This window comes from Melanostigma gelatinosum (assembly GCF_949748355.1).
Source record: "Melanostigma gelatinosum genome assembly, chromosome: 3".
Lineage (NCBI taxonomy): Eukaryota > Metazoa > Chordata > Actinopteri > Perciformes > Zoarcidae > Melanostigma > Melanostigma gelatinosum.
This window is the reverse complement of record NC_136636.1, coordinates 13,917,512-13,938,105: the sequence shown is the minus strand read 5'-3', so window position 1 is coordinate 13,938,105 and position 20,594 is coordinate 13,917,512. Positions and strand designations below refer to the sequence as shown.

Genomic DNA, 20,594 nt, shown 5'->3' with positions numbered 1-20,594 from the left:
AGACACTTTACAGGAAGAGGAAGAGGCGGAGCTACACGGCATCCTGTATTTTGCTCTTCTTGCTGCTGCGGGTAAAGTCTGTGGTAACAGCTACCGCCACCTACCTTATTCCGTCTTACAAAAACACACAACAATAATAAGAATAGAAAAAGAATAACAGGCATCCCAATAATTGTAGTAATAAGTATGATAAAATAGTGGTAATGTAGTTCATTCTCTCTTTTGCCGCTCATGCAGTTTCTTTTGTATTTTGACTCTTAAAAATTTAAAACGTTTAAAGAAAATTGAAGCTTATTTTATTATTCTTTTTTTTTTACAGTAAGTTTATCGGACTAATTAAATTCACACAAATAATCTGCAGTTCACAGTTGAGGATGTATGCTTTGGTATTTTAAAGAAGAAGATCAACAATAAGAAAATTAATTGTTATAACTTCATCTCGCCAGCAGTTGGCCACATTGGCAACAACAGATATGTTGAAACTATTATTCGTCAACTTCAAAAACAGCCTTTTGGATTGAGAGCCCACTAAAATGTTTACCTGCCCAGTTTAGTTCAAAGTTGTAGTTTTGAAAATTGAACAGTAAAGTGAAAGGACATATGAAGATGGGGTCGCTATTGAGCAGAGTAACAGAATCAAAAGGGCGTGCTGTATCTGAAGATGAGAGAACAATGTTGTCCCTCAGGCTAAAAGAAGACATCTTTGAGGAGTTCCACACGTTATTCTTACATTCTAAATATTATGTCATACATAAGTATATTTATTGTATGTCCCAAAAGGAATGAAGAAGGAATAACTGTTCTATAACCTTTTCTCTTCCTCTTTCTACTCTCATTGTAATCGCTGTTAATTCCAGTGTAAAGCTAAACTCCCTATGGTGCCTCTTCTTCTTTAATAATAACCTTAATGTGCAGCTTTTTTTCTGTTAAATGCACAAAAACACCAAAGAAGACAACTCAGAAGTGTGCTTAATAATGCAAAGCTGGGTAGTGTTTGTGTTTAAAGTGCATCTTCAGCCTTTACATATAAAGGTTGACTTAGTACGGTGGCGTTCACCTTTATACACAAGTTGATACTTTTGTTGTTACAATCACAGCAAGGAGTTGTTGCAGTACATTCAGTTCCTGGTTTATTTAATAACAGTAGTTCGATGATGGCCACTGAGCAGATCTAATAAGACAATGCTCTGACTATCTGTCCCCTTCCTCCATATGCAAATTATCTATTTACAGCAAGCCCCAGGGCTGCCTACATGCTGCAAAGTGCAAGATTAAATCAAACCATGTGGACACGAGATGGCAGTGTTGAATCACAGATGCTGCACAAGTCTATTTTCCAAAGCATCTGCCTCATGTTGGTACTACTGTGTGTGTCCTCAGACAGCTTTGGTGGATTTGATCCCATATCAGCAGATGATATTTGTGCTGGACATGTTCATGGAGAGACTGTTTTACAGATGGTGTAGATTGAAGCTGATATATATTAGCAGCTCAGATTTCAAACCCAGACTGTGTCCAAAATGAATTTGCATTGATATCATCATATATTTTGAGTCGTCAAGGAACTTTACACAAGTCACACATGGCTTTCTGTTAGGACTGTGGCTCAGGAGGTAGAGCAGAAGCTTCCACTCATCACACGGTTGATGGTTGGATCCCGGCTCCCTCTGTCCTCATGTTGAAGTGTCCTTGAGCAAGACGTTGAACCCCAAATTGACTCCTGATGGCAGCCATGGCAGCTCTGTCACCGTCATTGTATGAGTGGTGTGAATAGGTGAATGGGAGGCAAAGTAAAGACGTGGAAAGGGATTTGTGCCATGAGGTCGAAAAGCACTATGTGTGCAGTTAATTCAGTATATTACAGATATCGATCTGCTTGTAACAATGTCGAATGACAACATGTTTGGTAAATGTCTGCAGGTTATTAAGACGACAAAATGTATTCCATTTTTCTTTTTCAGTGTTAAGATAAGCATCTCATGATGATGTGCAAATAAACAGTCAGACTATATAGGTCATTTTGGTATTAATAAAAAACACATTTTATTTACATAAATTACAAGAAAGCACAAACTGGTTCACCAAAGTCTACATTAAAAACGTCTTGTATATATTACATTTAACAGATTTACTATCATTTACTCCATTGTTGCAAGTAGAATCTTCAATAAAAACGAGGGCTATATGCGACTTTATTGGCATCTCATTTCAAATCGCTACGAGTCAAAGAACAAAATAAAATAATTGGGACATTGTACTCACAGCACTTCGAGGACAACAAAGTCAGGAGGATCGTCTGTATGACCTCTTTAATATCTGAGACACCTGATTCAGGACTAGTGATTATACAACTCTGTTTACAATGCTTGGTAAAGGAACTCAGCTGACGTTCACAAGGAGGACGTTGTGGAGTCCACCACCTCTCGTCCGTTACACACTGTTGGAACAACATTGGAGGCTGATGCTGCAAAACGTTAAAAAAAAGAAGTTATTTTTGATTAATAAAACAATATAGCTACAGAATATAACATATTCCACATGGCCCTGCTAATCCTTTCTCACTGAGCTAGTCTACCGCCTACAGATGAATCAGCAGTATGATCATCAAGTAATGAATTATATGAAATCAAGTTACGTGTGTTAACATCATAATTTCACTTAATTATTCTAAAACATTGGGTTGGACTTTATTCCCCCAATTTATGGAAATGACAGAAAGATTCTGTATCTTATGTGGTGGAAATGTTCCAGCTGTTTGTTTAATGGAACACAAGAAGCACAGACAACCGGTTCATCCCTTCTGGTTTGCCTGATCTGAACCATGCATGATTTGTAAAAAAGGTAAAGAGAATACAACGGCTAGCGTTAGAGGTGTGACAGAAACACTGGAGTAGTTGTGAATAATGTCATAACCTCACATCTCAGTTTAGTTTTGAGTAATGTGTTACTGGTTTTGGCAATGAGCTGAGCAATGGCTGCAACAATGCTGTTGTGCCTCAGGTGGTACCTTGAGAGAAAGTGGAGCCTGGGCCAGTGGTGACGCTGAAGCGGGTGGTGGCCACTCTGAGAGTGCAGACATTCTTCTGCGGCTGGAACAGGATGATGTGGACCTTTGGAGCGAAGAGGCAGCCCAACACCACTGACCCACTCAGACTGACAGAGATGCACATGGTGGTTGTCTGCACCTGGGAAAGGAAAGAAAGGAGAGATGTTCACAGATATTACTCAGTGATACTCAGGAATTTGTAACAGAAAAAGAAACACATTTCTAGATTGCCAAAATGTTGTAAGAATTCCTTATCACCATCAAAAGCAACTCCTAATTTGACACCAGTGCCAGTATTAATATATACACACAGCTCGAGTGTTAACATTGATATTTTCAGAGACATTCTTTGGGCGTAAATTAAGTGTTAGTTCATCCATAAAGCTGACAAGGCTCTGGCAGGGGGAGGTTCAAAACAACCAGAAGGTGTTAAAATAACTCTACTGGTATATACGCATTGGATCAGGCTGAGGGCCATTTTGCTGTACAAGAACATTCATTTATATGAGAAAGGGGCTCAGTAGTCAGAAAATAATTAATTGAGATGAAAGACATCTTTTGCATTTCACAATAAAAGTCAGATGCAACAGAGGAGGAAGGAGCTGGCTAACAGCTGGGATTGCTAAAGAGAGGTGTGAAACGATCTTCTTATTTCCCTGTCAATCACCTGCTTAACGTTCCCTCCTTTATCCCCTCACTCGCCCACATCTTGCCATGTGTCACTGGTCTGCTCTTTCATTTCCAATCTCCGCACAGATTTCTTTTTTCTTTTCTTGGATAACAGGATACAGCCCAGCCTCGTGTGGCGTGTAGCAGGTGCATCCTATTTTCACAAGGCACAGCAGGTGTCTGTTTTCACCCTGAATGATAATGTTTGTATTAAAATAATGTGGGCACCAAGCATTGCACTGTGCACACTCTATAAACACCCATTACTTTAGGCAGGCATGTAAGTGACACAAAGTGAGTTTATCAATTTATTTTTAAAGAATATTGTTTAATTATCTGATATAAATGTTTATAAATGTCTTACTCTCTCACAATACATAATTACTAGTTACTGTAATATTATTCAACAATAGAGGATACATTATATGAATATAGGGACTAACTGATATTTATAGATAATTATTTAATATTCATATAGTTGATAAAATAGTTTGCCACATAGTGGTCACTGACTGAAAGTCATAGTGTACCATGTAAATATGAAACAACTACATCACTGAATTTATCTCTGTACTTTGACATGTATTGGAGGTTGCCATGTGCAATAAATTCAACATAAAAATACACCTCTGAAATACAGTACACACACTGATACGTTTAAGTCCTGCGTTGAGATGTTAATTTGAAAAAATCGACCATTAACTCTTTTTCTTTACTGTCTGTCTGACCTGTATATTGGATATGTGGAATAGTGGTAATATACAAAGGAAAAGTGACAGTTAGTGCCTGATAATATGAGCATTAGACTCCTCTACTTAATTCAGAAATAGTTTTGAATAAAACTGGGGACAGAGCTGCATAGGAATGACCTGTTAAGTGGTTTTAATAATTCACAAGATGTTGCTTTGGAAGAGCAGAGGACAAGGAATCTGCCTTTGCAGTAATATTTCTCGAGATGAGTGTGGAGAACAGGATGCAGAGCATAGCTACTATGGTCTCTGCATGTTCCTGTTCACTCTTTTACTATATTTTACCAATACAGCACTGCTGCTTCAGATATAAATAATGTCTGCTGCTTTCAGGTAGCTTTATTCCTCCAGAGAACCTCACAGTGGAGATGAGATTCCTCTTTTTATTGGGCTTCGTGCTGCACCCATATTGAAAAGCTCTATTTGATGATACAGCAACAAGTCCGCCTTGGTAGGTCGACATGGACGTTGAATTAATAAAACCCACAAGTCATTCACTGATGTAAACCAGAGTGGGATTTGTTGAGAAGTGTAATGATGTTGTTAATCTGTGATTAGACATGAGTTAGGTTAATGAGCTGTATTGTCAGAAAAAAAAAGAAAGAATACTTGATTCCCACTGTTTCATAAGCTGGTCTGTAATGTGCCGCTCTAATTGTATTTCCTCCACTAATGCAACGTTGCTAGATTTATTCCTGTATATTATGTAGAGAGGGACCTCCTGGTTTAACTCCTTTGTTTAACACCATGAGAGATGATACTGGCACGAAAACAAAAACTGAAATGCTCAATGCTAAGTCAAAAGAGTTTAACTGAAGGAGATTGAAAATGATTTAGGAAAGGTTGGTTCCCAGACAGATGTTGAAAGGATCTGTTAATGTGACCGGCAGCGGTTGTACAGATCACAGGCAATACTTCTCTGTATTTTAGGAGTGTTTGTAGCCTTCAGTGTTTAAAAGTGCTGTGTGTTTAATCAGTTGTGTTTATTGCTGAGATGAGATGACCAGCGCTGGCATATGAGGAGAGCCCTCTCCCTTAGGGTGCATAGAGCATCTTCAATATTTCATATGATAATCAAATGTGTTATTCATGGCTCTGTAGTATTTCGTTTTCTTTAACATTTCATGACAGACCACAATCAAATCTGTATTTGTTATTCAGCTGGAGATTTGTATCAGAAGTGGTGTAAAACTAGGAGAACACAAGAGATTTGTCCCTCCCAGTGAAAAACTAGAGACACTGTGCCAAGTCAGTGGCTTCAGTAATTATTTATCGGTCAACGGGGAGCTCTGCGTCTAACTGATGAGTCCGTTCTGCCTGTGAATTGCTCTCGTTGCCTAGAGGGCCTAGAGGAAGGGTTCCTCTGAGCCTCACTGGAATCCCAGGACAGAGGGCACAGCTGGGACTCAGCATCCCAGTCTTTCACACTCCATTCCACACAGCTATACGCACAGGGACACACGGGGACGTTCAGTCCTCATGGTCTTGCGTTCCTGCTCCATGTTTCTGCAGAGGCAGATGTGTCAGGGGATTCCTCTGTCTATTTCTCCCTTCTGCCTCTCTCTCGCTGTTGACATCCCAGAGGAATAAATGCCCACGACTCAGGCCACCCTTTTCTCTGAAGTTCCATCACTTCACTGTACAGCATATTACTGTGTCTACAGATCACCATCAGCATCCATTCAGCACGCAGGGTCAGAGACTGAACCCTATCTATCTATCCATCCATCCATCCATCCATCCGTCCATCCATCCATCCATCCATCCATCTATCCATCTATCCATCCATCCATCTATCCATCCATCTATCCATCTATCCATCCATCCATCCATCCATCTATCCATCCATCCATCTATCCATCCATCCATCCATCTATCCATCTATCCATCTATCCATCCATCCATCTATCCATCATCCATCTATCCATCCATCCATCTATCCATCCATCCATCCATCCATCCATCCATCCATCCATCTATCCATCTATCCATCCATCCATCCATCCATCTATCCATCCATCCATCCATCCATCCATCTATCCATCCATCCATCTATCCATCCATCCATCCATCCATCCATCCATCTATCCATCTATCCATCTATCCATCTATCCATCCATCCATCTATCCATCCATCCATCTATCCATCCATCCATCTATCCATCTATCCATCCATCCATCTATCCATCTATCCATCTATCCATCTATCCATCTATCCATCTATCCATCCATCCATCCATCTATCCATCCATCCATCTATCCATCCATCCATCCATCCATCTATCCATCTATCCATCTATCTATCCATCCATCCATCCATCTATCCATCTATCCATCCATCCATCCATCTATCCATCTATCCATCTATCCATCTATCCATCTATCCATCTATCCATCTGTCCATCTATCCATCCATCCATCTATCCATCCATCTATCTATGTATCTATCCATCCATCTGTGTCTTCCCTCCATTTCACTTGTTCATTTTAACCAATGATTGACTGTTAATGTGTCTGTTGTTCCTACCTAGAATACGTGTCGTCAAAACACTGCGTAAATTATACCACCACCAGAGCAGGGTTGTTGTTGTGGGGAGACTAAGACATTAGGCGGGCTGTTACACTTCTCCATGACTTGAGCATCCATATTTTATAATTTACTCTCACTGCATTAATATTTAAACTGTAAAGGTAAAATAAGGCTGTTAAAGTTGCTATCTGGGGAGCACCTGACCATCTTTACTATGCAGGTATTATGAAGTATTAAAGCAATGCAGTCATAGAGAATATATATTTCAAAGAGCCGTGCGCAAAACAGACACGGCTGACTGCTGAATCAATACTAGCTGACATTAGTTTGTGATTTCATGCATATACAATCAAATTGAACACCAGGAGAAATCATCATCTGCTTGGATAGTCTTCTCAGATTGAGACTCTAAAGCTATTCGAACAAAAATTGTTGTACAAATCCCTACAACATGTGTTTCATCTCAGATTTTGGAAAGAACAAATTAACATTTCGTTGATATGAGAAACGTGTTGTGATTAGTATGTGCTCACTCGTGAAACAGGTGTAACTTAACTCACCCTGTAGTCACTGGCAGTAACGTAGAAGATCGGCTGGAAAGCCAGCCAGATGATGCAGGTGGTGTACATGGTGAACCCAATGAACTTGGCCTCGTTGAAATTCTCGGGGCATTTGCGGGTCTTGAAGGCGTAGACAGTGCAGAGGATAATGAGGATGCAGTTGTAGGTGAGTGACATGAGCATGCTGGAGTCCTTGCTGTTACACTTGAGGGTGACCACGTCTCTCCTCTCCGGGCTCACTTCCTTTCTCACCCCTGGGGTCTCCACCAGCAACCAGACCACCACCACCACCAGTTGGCAGGAGATCAGACCGCCACAGATGGCAACCTGGGAGGCCGGGCTGATGAATCGAGGCCGCTGTGCTCCGTCCTTCACCCCGCTGAAGATCCGAGCAATGCGATTGGTCTTGGTTAGGAGGGCTGAGTAGCACACAGCAAACGAGGTGCCTAAGCCTAGCCGACGCAGTGTACAAACTGCCGTGGACGGTTTAGCAATGTAGATGAAGGTCATGCTATAACACATCAACACTCCCAGCAGCAGAATGTAGGAGAGCTCACGGCCACTGGCCTTCACCACGGGTGTCTCATTGTGTTTAAGGAAGAGGCCAATGACGAAGAGCGTACACATCATCCCGAGAAAGGAAATGGTGACGGGTCCAATGGCCCAGGCATCTTCCCAGTGGATGTACTCCTCAGGCAGATCATAACAGCCTGTCAGGTTGGCCAGGGGCCACTTTCCAAAGCTGCAGTCAGCACAGGTGAACTCATCCTGTAAATACTGGTAGGACTGACACGGGATACAGATCCAGCAGCACACATCTCCAGGCTGCATACTCTTCACCTCGTTCTTCCTGCAGGGGTCACTACACTGGGAGGTTGGGGGAACCTGCCCAGCCCAGGGGATCTGGCTGGTGTTCAGGATCAAGCTCTGAGCCCAGTAGCCGACATTACGGTAGACATAGCGTCCATCTTCTTTGTGGTAGTGGAAAATATTGTAACGGCCAAGGCTGTCACCGAAGGCATCAAAGCGGACTACATTCTCGGTGTCTGGTGGACGAAATGGCGCTGAAGGTGAAAAGAAAACAACAGATTGTAAGACAATACCAGATATAAGGGGGTCATTGTATGGCAAGTGCAACTACAATATAAAAACTCAAAGTGAAAGCAGAAATACCAACATTTGTTAAATTTGGGACATACTGTTTTGGAGCGACAAGACTGTGGACTATAGAAATAGAATAGGAGTAGAACGGACATTCAAATGTTTTACGTGGTCATTTGACTCATTCAAAAGAAAATGTCGATTGCTGTTTATTTTTATGATGACAACACACATCGGTTGGGCCATAAAGTGTTGTCGCAGCGCGCCGGGATGAGAGTACACACAGCTCCAGAGAAGAATGGCCGGAGAGTTAGCTAGTAGCTGCCGGAGCTACAGAGATTGAAGCAGAGGTACCGATAGACCCAGCAACCTACTAACCAGCTGTTGTGCTCATTTTCTGGAACCAGTGTAGTGTTAAAGCATCGCGGAATTAGCAAGCTAGCTAACTAGCAGACTGCAGGCTCGTTTGATAATGCCACTATTTTCTTTTTGCAACCAGAAGTGACATGAGAGGGTGGAAAACATGGACAACTCCCAGACGAGACAACTATGTGGTAGCGACCTGTCAATCACAAGGTAGCATGCACTAAAGCGTTCTCTGCTTTATTGTCTATTTTACTCTAAACGGGATCCTAATTGACTAAATGAACATCATGCTGTATTGAAGAAGACTTGAAAACTAGCGATTGAGACCATATACTCCTGTTTACCATGGTAATGAATTAAGTGAGCAGTAGAATCATTTTTTTCATAGATTTCTATTCAATCAGACTTCTTTAAGTAGTGAGTAGTCGCGCCGTTATGGTATAGTAGAAAGAATACAAGTTGAGGGCACATCCGTATTGGCTACACTTTTCAGACCTGAAGGTTGCCACCTAGTTGCAATGTCAACGGTACGCATAAAAAAAGCCACTGCTCTGACAATATATACATTTATGATCATATATGATAATACAGTCATTACATTTACTTTCATTTGTTAAGAAAAAAATGATTTCTGCATACGTTTAGGATATAGTGTCAAAAGAGCTGCAACTGACAATCATTTTAGTTATTGCTTAATGTGCTGATCACTTTCTCAATGCATTGAATTTTAAAGAACAGTGAAAAATCCAAGGGGACATTCAGATTTACTATAATATGTGGAAAAAAAATAAAATATCAAATCTTGAATTTTGAGAAGCTGAAACCAAAAAAATGACTGGAACAATTAATCAATTATAAATATTGAACATTTTCTATTAATTGGTACAATTAATCAAAAGTGATATAACCAAATTTAGCAGCATGAGCAGGCCTGCAATTGGGGAAATTAACTTATATTATATTGAGGTTTTATACAGATGACAGAAGAACAACAACAAAAAAACAGGAAACATGAACATTCATATATTTTAAGCAACACTGTAATAATACTAGTTCATGAAGATTTTACTCACCCTCAAACTTGACCTTGAGGATGTAGTCCCTGTAGAACTTCCTACCGTTGCCAGGTTTAAGAGCCTCACACACCTTGGTGGAGTTTGGGCACAACGCCTGTCTCATGTTATGTAAGGCAGCAGCCATTGCATAGACGGCATTCACTACAAACATGATCTTGGATTCTGGCTGAAACTGAGCCTCGCGCAGTGAGTGCTTCCCACAGCCCAGATCATGGAGGTTGCATTGGAACTGGTTTTCCCAATACTCTCTGAACCAGGGATTCCTGGTGTTGTTGTACGGGTGCAGGGCAGTGAAGTAGTGATTGAACTGGGGGATCGGATAGGAAGCCAGTTCGATGGTGAGCGCCCCGTCGGCCACAGCCTCACTGCCTCTCACCACACTCTCCTGCGCTCCCCAGCCATCACTGGCCACCCAGGTGAAGGAGACATTCATGCGGTTGGCTGCCACCAGTAGCTCGCGGGCGTCTTCGCTGCGCATGAACAGGATGACCACCTTGGCGTTGGACTTCTGCTGCAGGGAGCGGATCACGTTCTCGTAACTCCAGCGGCTCATGGAGCGGCTCACCTTGGCGGAAGTGGCAATGCAGATCTGGCGGGCACGAGCCTCCTGCTGGAAGGCGTCGATGCCAGTCTCACCATAGTCCCCTTCTGAGGCCACCGTCGATACGTACGTCCAGTTGAAGTGACGCAGGATATCTGCCATGGCCTTGGCCTGGTAGAAGTCAGGGGGCACGGTGCGGGCAAAGAAGTCATAGCGGGTCTTGTCGCTGAGCTTGGCACTGGTGGAGGCATAGCTGATCTGAGGGATTTGGAAGAGTCGCAACAGGTTGGCCACCTGGAATAAGCAAAAGACACTATATGATTATGTTTGGATCAGTCCTCACATGGTATCAATAAACCGTCAAGGGTACTGTATGTTTTAATATGCAAATACCATTATGAAATATTAGTTGGAAAACTGGCAGTTACCCACAGAAAGTATACATCTGCCAACTGTGGGATTTTTAAAATTGCTTATCATTTTATAAATTAATAAAATTGGATTCCCATGTGTTTTTCCCTGGCAGATGCAATTCGTCTCACCCCATTCAGTCTCTAATTTCTTCACTGAATCCCTGCTGGGTCATTCACAACTTAACTCTCCAGCTGACTGAGTGGCAAGATCCTGCATTTAACAATGATTGGGATTGCCAATTTACTGTTCTACGAAAATAAACACATTGTCAGGAAGGTCTTGCTCTGCTTTGGAGAGGAGAGAGAAGTGGCAGGGATTTGAAAGTGAAAGGAAGTCAAAGTATCACAGAATCTTGAAACTTTGCATTTTCTGTGTAATCGGTTTTGTCAGTGGCGGGACACTGCGCACAGTGTGCAGAAGCAAATTTTGCTTCAGGCACTTCTGTGGAAGCCTGAGGGTGAGCCGGTCTGATCGTTAAAAAGGATGCCAGCCTAAATGTGGTTGACTTTAATGCCAGCTCTCACACCAGCACATTCATGGCACAGCATCTTGAATACCAATGCATAATTTCTGAGAAAATCAAAGAGGAATTTCGCATTCAAAGGCAGTTTAATTCATCAGTTTCATTTATAGCACAGAATACACTTTTACATTAGAAAGTGCTATTTTAGTGGTATGTTAAAAAAGAGGGTAATTCCATCTTCTCTCTTTTACCCAAATACTTGTCTAATTGTTATAATAATGTATTACTACAAATTATTCAGTTGTTGTAGGAGACGAGTGTGTGAACTGTTTACAAGAAGCCTTTTCATTTATTTCAAGGCAGATCAACCCTTCCAGGACAATGGTATAAGGCCCACCATCTCAGTTATATCTGTCTTGAAAATTAGCCAGTAGTTTCTAACAAATGATCTATGACTTTGATATGTGACGGAAAATTTAACATAACAATGTGGGAATGCTGAGTGTCATGTGATGCTTCATTCACTGTACTGTGAAAATTACACATCTATTTTTGGGAATCACATAAAGGCTCCTTCACATTTTCTGGATACATTTTTGGAACTGTAATATAAGTGTCAGTTTATATGATTATACCTCACCTTATTTGTATGATGCATAGTGTGTCTGAAATGCCTTTTATATATTTCTCTCTCTATATGATGGAAAACGCCTTGACAGCCTTTCTCAACATGTGGCGAAACAGCTGGCAGCAGCAAATTCACTCTCTTAAGAAATCAGAATATGATCTAAAGTGGCATGTAAACACTGCCTTCAATTTATGTTCAGAAAAGTCAGAAAGTATTATGTTTTAGGAGCTTTGCCAAGATAGGATAAAAGTTCTTAAGTCAGAGTTTAAAACTGTTAAATATATCTTTTCCTTTTATCTGTAAATAAAAATAAAAATACATGAAATACTCTGTTGCAAGCATTCAATCACTTACTTAAGTAAAAGTACAAAAGTATCAGCATCAAAGTATGCTTAAAAGTACCAAAAATAAAAGTATTCATAATGCAGAATGGCCCATTTCAGAATAATACATATTATATTATTGGATTATCATTATTGATGTATTAATGTGTTCATCACTTTAATGTTGCAGCCGGTAAAGGTGGAGCTCATTTAATTATATACTGCTGTGTAATTTAATCTATGATGATACATCTTCATTTATTAGCAGGGATACTTTATGTTAATAATCTAAATGTGCAAAGTAACTTAATTTATCGGATAAATCTGGTGGAGTAAAAATAAGTTGTAGAAGAGAAGAAGTATAAAGTGACATGACATGGAAATACTCAACTAAAGTACAAGTACCTCAACATTGTAATTAAGTGATGTACTTTAATTAGTATCACCTTAAATGATGGTTAAAAACATGTGCAAACACACAAACAGATCTGGTAGAGATCATTTCCAGCCTGATACATCCGCTTGAGGATGATTAATTAGATGCTGACTGAACAGTGAGAGGCTTTAAATAAGTTATCACAACTTCATAAAATTGCTGCGGTTGACATTTTGTTCACTTTAAGGAGGGCGGACACATGGCTGCCGTTGGTTTTAAAACAAAGGCAAGTCGGAAAGGCTGAGAGGGCTCCTGTAGGGAAGATACACGAGGTTCTGGTGGGATTTGAATGCAGGCCAGTGAGAGTGCATGTGATTCTTAAGCTGAAGGTCTTAACCATCAGAGCGTTAAGTCTGTAGACAAAGAAGGCACAGAACACATGTTCTGCAGATGCATTATCATATCCGCAGATGCACATGTAAGTTGAGGTACAACTTAGCATTAAACATTCAAAGCAGAAGGACTAGACAAACGGAATTCTCTGGCCTGGTTGTGTTTATATGATAATTATTTCAACACAGGTACAAAAGTAAAAAAAAAAACGAAATTTTGCTGAAATGTGGCTGTGCTCACAGAGGTAAATGAGTAATTTCTCTTCAGGGTATTAAGGAAGCTCAATGCCAGTTTAGTAATCCACTTACATGTGGTTTATGGAGGTTATAAAGCACAGTGCTAGACGTGTCACCAATACAACGGGCTTATTGGAAATCATTATAGAGATGGGCACATGGCTTATATGAAAAGCCACGACCCTGCCACCTGCCAAAGCCTGTGACTGACACATTGTGAGTGTAGATACCAGATATCAGGAAGCAGATATGAAGATATGGATTCCATGACCAAGACGGTGAGCATGTTCTTCTTTTCCACCACTCATGATCATATATGATCTTTGTCATTGGCATAGGCTTATTGTTTGCCATGGAGGAGTGATGCACCTTTACCCAGGGACCCCCTGGATATAGTTACAACTGCACGAGGATCCTCACTCAAGAATAGCAACTGTAACGGGTTCAGAGGAGCACAAAAGTCTTTGAGCTTAAGATACTAGAGGACAAGAAGAGCAAACAGGAAGAGCTTGAGGAATACATCGCATGACATCAGAAAAGCTGATGAAGCTGGTGTGCAATGCTTTAAGGGTTTATATCCTGCAACATAATTATTCAGTAAGATGGTTTGGTGTCAGTTACATACTGATTTATGTATAAGAACTCTTTTTTTATCCTTAGTTTGAGTACCTTTGTGATATTGATTGTTTATTTAATGTGTACAGTACTTAAAAGACCCAAATAGTAAGTATTTGTTGGTCTTTCTCATTACAAAGGAAGAACAAAGGAGCTTTACAGATATATAATTAACCATAAGGGGATTCTGAACACCAACAGATTCCCAAAAATCTCATTCCACCTTGTAGGAATTGTTGATGATTGATTCTTTCTAGAAAGACTGAACTGCAAGTGTGTGTTAAAATGTCACTGTTAGCCACACGGTATTGCTTACAGTCTCACACATCTGGCTATAGCGATCATTCTGCATCAGGCAGCACCTTATTTAATTAAGAAGATTAAGAAGTAGCCCAGTGTGGCTTTGTACTGGAGGGTCTGTTACTGAGCAGATTACTGTGAGAGTGGTTTCCTTTCAAGCAATGGGAGCATACAGGACCTGGTAGCTGCATTTGACACAGAGACACCGAGTAACAGGATGTTCTTTTAGCTGTCGTATACTGTTTTTATACGTATTCCCCAAAGGCCCCAGCAAACAGTATATGCTGAAATTATGTAGACTGCCCATGTGAAATGCCAAACTACAGTTGTAGAACAAAACATAGAAGCTATTTGTACGTCACAAAAACTTGATAAAAGTCCATAAATTTGTATATCACAAGAAATTGACCAACATAGGGTTTTAGTTTATAGAAATATGTTACTTTTATGAATGCCGGAGGTGTAGAGCAGATTAGAAATTAGGAATAGGAATGTGAGGCATAGTCAATTAACAGATCTAGAGATATATAGGAGCACAGAAAATAATAGACAAATCGTGTTCTGGTCTCGGAAATATTAGGCCTACTTTGTAGAAATGTCATGATTTTTTCTACACGAAAAGCCCATCTGCTCTTCCCAGAAGACGGTCTCAGTGTGCTTCTACAGCAATCCCACTGTATTCCCAGAGCAGCAGTCCTTAGCTCCACTCAGTATCACACATATACGGGCCACTGCAGCGCCCGGAAACTCACATGCAAACACATCCATGAGCAGCGGACATACACGCACATACAGCGCATGCATAGTGTGTACTCCAGTATGCACTGGATCATTATTCGTTTATTTCTTATGAGTTAGTTGCTTGGCAACAGCTTTAACAGGGTGGACATGTGAACTGCTGGATACCTAGAACAAGGATGTGTTTTGATCAGGTCCTGCCCCCTCATCCTGCTGGATAATATGAATCTCCTTTATGCTGCAGTAGTCTTTCAAAGCCCCCTGAGTCATGCAACCCTTCAGAGTATACCACGTTTTTAAGCCATGGCCGCGCTTCCATTCATTTACTATGTTAGTAACACAGCATTGACGGGTGCCTGCTTCCTCTTTGACTGTGTGCATTATCATGTCTTTATTGATTCTCTTCTATCAAACAAACATCACAGACATGCTCAGTGCGATCCATCAAGAAACTTGTGTAAGATTTCAATTTCATCGAAAAGCTTGTTGATAACCTGTTAAACCTGGTAGTATGTTTCAAGTCAAACAATCCACGGAGCCAACCAACCAAATTGGGGTTCAGCTGAATAACAGCGTGGTGCTGTTCATATCTGATATCTGTGCAGTGGTCATGATGTGTATTTTAAACTGCACAAACTCTGGGTGAACTGCCAAAGCACTGAATAATCCAATCACATGTGAATTATTTACGAATTTCGGGAGCACGTTCTTTACTTTTATCATGAATAATGCATTTTCACTGCATGGCTTTACTGATACGTGTCATCAGTATTGTTCTCTCTGGCATGAATTCTGTCATGTGTACGTATGTTTCAATTCTTTGTATGACTCTATGTGCTCCAGAGATTGGCACTGTCTATCTACAGATGAAGACAATTCTATAAATAGGGTTGTTGGTGGGGGATAAAAAATGAGATTCTTGAACTCGCTGAAAGCCCATAAATATACCTTATTATTCTGCAAGGTTTGTTCTGCAAATGTCAAGCAATATTAGAATCTATATCTTTAAATCCCAGCATCCATGTGTGGGTCTACACCTGTCTCATCAGTAAAAAATGACCAGATCTCAGATTGTCGGCTAAAATATTCCAATTTATTCACGAAGGTTTCATTAAACAATAAGAGCTTTCATCCCTGGAAAAAGGCAGGTTTCAATCCCAGACAGCGATTTCTGTGCGCTGCTCTGAAAAAATAACTGTGTTTCATGCCTGAGAATAGTTATTTCGTGAGAGTTTGAGTTTTTGACATTCCAGAGGTGTCGCACCCTGGCGATTATGACGTTTCTCCTGGGGGAGGCTCTCTAACCAGTGAGTCATATTCAGCAGCACAGCCCTGCTGTTGGGGTAACACAAGTGGAGTCCCTTCCATGTATTAGTCAGAAGCCGGCCTCGAGGCTTGATGTTCCTGGACTGTAATTGTGGAAGATAATAGATCTCTGATTAACCCACGCCTTTAGGACAATGAGAAGTAGTCAGCCAATAAAACAGCTCTGTCCATGAAAGTGCATACACTTGATGCAGGCTGGCAGTGTTTTGAAAACTGTTAATGATTAAAGCTTGCAACAACACCACTGACTGTATTGATCTGTAGGTTAACATGTATCCTGTCAATGCTGCAGCTTTTCACACATCAATAAAGATGCCGAATGTACTGAACTTGTCATCGCAAGGTCATTACTCTCTTTGCACTGATAACCTCTTTAGATAGACCACAGAAGATGTTCAAGACTAAACACTTGAATCATATGAATATTTCGACGAGTAGATTCATTGAAACTGTCCAGATGGCATCACGGGCTTCCCTGTGACTGTTTAAGATACAGGCTTTGATTGTCAAATGGTTTGTGATGACTCACTCCATCTTCCCCCCCCATGATCATATCTGCCTGTCACTGTCTCAGTGTTTCTTTGAAATATGATCTCTCATTCAATATCTCTGCATCCTCTGTGTGCAGGCACACCTCTGCCAAACCACCAGACAGTCCGGCAGCAACCACAGATGGGGAAGACAGGACTTAGCCTGTGAGAGCGTCATAGAACTTCGCCTCCACACTTAACTCAATCTGTGCCCATGTAACGCCAGCATGGCTCGGCCTGCAGCCAGATCCGCCCCCATATCTGCGATTGTCACACCACAACACCAGCGGCACAGCGACGCGCTCCTTCTCTGTGACAGATTTAGACAGCACTCAGCGTTCCCACCACCTGTCAGTTCACCGTGTTCAAACGTGTCGCCATGGCAATAAGGCTCTTTAAACTAACATTGTTAGTTGTCCTGTAACTGCCTTGCCCCGAGGGTGAAATACGCACATCTGATTTTCCCGCCTGCCGCTCACACAGAAGGGCATGCGTGGTACCCTTTCACACAGCCAGGCTGGTTCACTCAAAGGTCTGACTGGCTATATATTATGCACAAACCAGAAAGAAACAAAGGACAGAAACATTGTGTGGAGATGGTTTCTGCAGAGCAACGACCAGCGGCAACACAGAAATGCCACACATTCACATGCCCCAAATGCATATCTTAGTGTTGTAGCATTACTTCCGAAAATGGAAGTAATTCATTTCAAAAAGCAAGAAATTGATTTGAAAAAAACAAGTTATGAGCTAATTTATTGTTAAAGAGATTAAGTTGTCTTCAATGATCAGCTGCTCACCAAAAAGCCAAGAGAAGGTTCGAGAGCTAGCGGACCTCATAACCAAACTGCATTTACAATGTAGAGGATTATTCATGGTGAGAAAGGGAAATGTGTCCTGTGGTGCATTCCTACTGATGAGGAAGATTCAGTGAGAAGCTAGAGCAGACCTCAGACCTCAGGCTTGTAATAGTACATCCATAAATAACCACAAGACAAAGGCACTCTCTGAGGAGCCCAACTTGCAGGGTTTCACGAAAATTAAAGCTCATTTATCAAATCCTGTATTTCCAAACTGTCCTTTTCACCAGGAATCCCAATAGGTGCTCTGAATCCTCGTCCTACATCGTTTCCCATGAGTCTCGACCTGTTTAATGTATCATCGCACTCCACTTTATGTTTGTGTTTTGTCAGCAGGGAAACATGTGTTTCACAGAAAAAGGGGATGTTCGCAGAGTTCCTCTAATCTTGGAGTATTAAACCTAAGATACTTTTGATGGTACAGTAGCATTTAATCATTAAAAAAAACACACTGCTTCAAACTTTCTCTACAGCTAGTCACTCTACGAAGCATGGACACTTTTCCCTCCAAATATTTGTATGGCAGCTATTCAAAGTGATTAATTGGCATATCAGTGCTAACATGTCCACTGCTGGCTACTGTTTTCTACAAATCATGACTTAAAAAGTATGGAAGGATGCCACCGCTAGTCCTTTGTCCTGAAGTACCCAGCGCTCCTAATAGCAGATTGATTGGTTCCTACAGTTTCTATGGTTTATCAATGATCTGAAGCCAATTATTTTATTTCTGGATGGGAAGAGGTGTGTTTCTGTCTTTCAACAAGATATCTGGAACATGAGGCTGCCCGTCTCGGGTGAGGTGAGCCACACTCTTCATCTGAGACAGCAGACACGGTTTTCTGGCTGACTGAGCCAGGATGACGAGTTTTACTTAATGCTTTAAGGCATGTATATTTGTGGGTATTTACAAATCTCGGTTCCATTTGACACACCATCTCCTTTCTCAATGACTTGAAATGACACTGATGTGGCAGCCATATCACAGCTGAACATTTGGAGACCCAATTAGCAGAACTTTCATCGCGTCAGCTTGAGCGAGGCGAAAGGAGCACTGCTGCTGAGAGCAATCATGCTGTCACTAGTCATCCTGTCAACCCTTCCCCAGCACAACATCTGTAGCATGTCTGCCTCTGACAGAATCGCTGCCGAAGTGTGAATTACCGGGAAAGAGAAAGAGATCTTGTAAATTAGATCAGCCAAGCACATGGGCGTACAGGTAAACAGATCCTCCTTGCGGAACCGATACTCATTAAGTCCCTGTGTTAACATCTCGCAGGGGGTAATTGCACATGGTACTTAAGTCTAAATGGACAGTTATATTACGATCCATCACACTCTCGATCTTGTTTGTGCTCCCTCCTCTCTCTGTCTCTCTCTCAGGCCTGCAGGAGCTGCTGACAGTTAAGTACACCTTTTGTAATTGCACTGTCTGACATGATGAATGTAGCTTTTTACCAACTCATTTCATGGCATCAAACAAAGATGAACTTCAACAACAAATTGAAACTCAATTAATCTATTGCAGATAGACAGCCCACATACGTTCCTACCTGAATGGAGACATCACTGTAGGAGCCTCCTATGACCCCAGAGATAGCCAGAGGGACGTCATCGTGGATGGCATAGGAGCCATCGGGGCATGTGTACTCACTGTCATCCACTTTGGTGAGGGAGGCCCTGACAAACTCCAGAGACTGCTCTAGAGCGTAGGTGTCCTTTGAGCAAGTGTCCAGTATATGAGCTCCCAGTCTGATCCCAGGCAGGATGCGCTCGTTCTTGTTGATTTCATCTAGTGCCAGCAGCATGGCCTCCAGTCTCTGGATCCCTCTCTGAGAATTGATCTTCCCACAGTCCTCCACTCCCTCACCCTTCTGGTGCACAGGGAACAGGCCGCCAATCATCAAATCTCCTTCCAGTGTGATCTCCCTCTTGGAGTCAGTGTTATAACCTACCACAGGCAAACCCTGGGGAGCCTGGGCAAAGAGGGACACACATAAGTACAGCAGGCTGATGTGGGACAGCCAGAAGGGTCGGGGCACAGGGCGCACCCCCAACACAGGGGATTTCCCCAATGACATATCCCTGGGCAAAACAAAGTCACCGTCCTGCTTGTGGTTTCTGGTCAGCGTTTAGTTGGCTTTTGATGACGGCGGCTCTGAAGAAAAGAACAGTGAGGCGCAGCACCACCAGATCTCAAAGCACCAATGTTTTTATTCTGACAGAGAGAGGCCATTTACAGCATCAGCCCCATCCTCTTCGTCCTTCTCTTCTTCAGAGTTTTTTTTGTAGATTACAGCCTGCAGATCAAAGAGAGAGAAAGTCAGTCACAGCCCTTGAGGTGGAGTACAATGATCCCTTTGTCTCACACACATCGTGTCTGCCAGAGACTGACTCGTCCCATGGAAATATTTGACATCATCTGCACGAGTGAGTAAATATTTGTTTCCTTTTTGATGATGGATGTGATTTGCAAGATAGAAAAAAATAAAATAAAGACAGGCCATTAGCCACCACAACAGGTGTAAGCTAATCAACAAGATGAGTTCACCATCAGAGCAGGGTGTGTTTTATTTTTAAACCCTCTTTCTTCTCCTGTGTCATTGTCTGACTGACCTCCAGTTACTTCCCTTCCAAGGCAGATGATTGTGCAGCTCTTTTATAATCACATGTGCACATGCTGCTACAGAGATAACAAATCATGTCCCAGAGGATTGTTTGTCGAATCACATTAACTACTCACACAGTCTAACAAAA

At 41.6% G+C, this 20,594-nt stretch overlaps 1 protein-coding gene across 2 annotated transcripts; it reads right to left on the bottom strand.

The window, feature by feature from the left end:
• Positions 1-2,390: 2,390 nt before the first annotated feature.
• Positions 2,391-19,918, bottom strand: grm2a (glutamate receptor, metabotropic 2a; the record flags this gene model as incomplete). Of its 2 annotated transcripts, none has more annotated exons than XM_079296997.1 (5): positions 2,391-2,464; positions 3,008-3,185; positions 7,555-8,618; positions 10,095-10,932; positions 19,391-19,918. In XM_079296997.1, 5 exons carry the CDS (start codon positions 19,916-19,918, stop codon positions 2,391-2,393), a joined length of 2,682 nt encoding a protein of 893 aa, XP_079153123.1. The 2 variants fall into 2 exon arrangements, with proteins under 2 accessions (XP_079153123.1, XP_079153124.1); XM_079296998.1 differs by having other exon boundaries at positions 2,391-2,458; positions 19,391-19,804.
• Between the last annotated feature and the right edge of the window lie 676 nt (positions 19,919-20,594).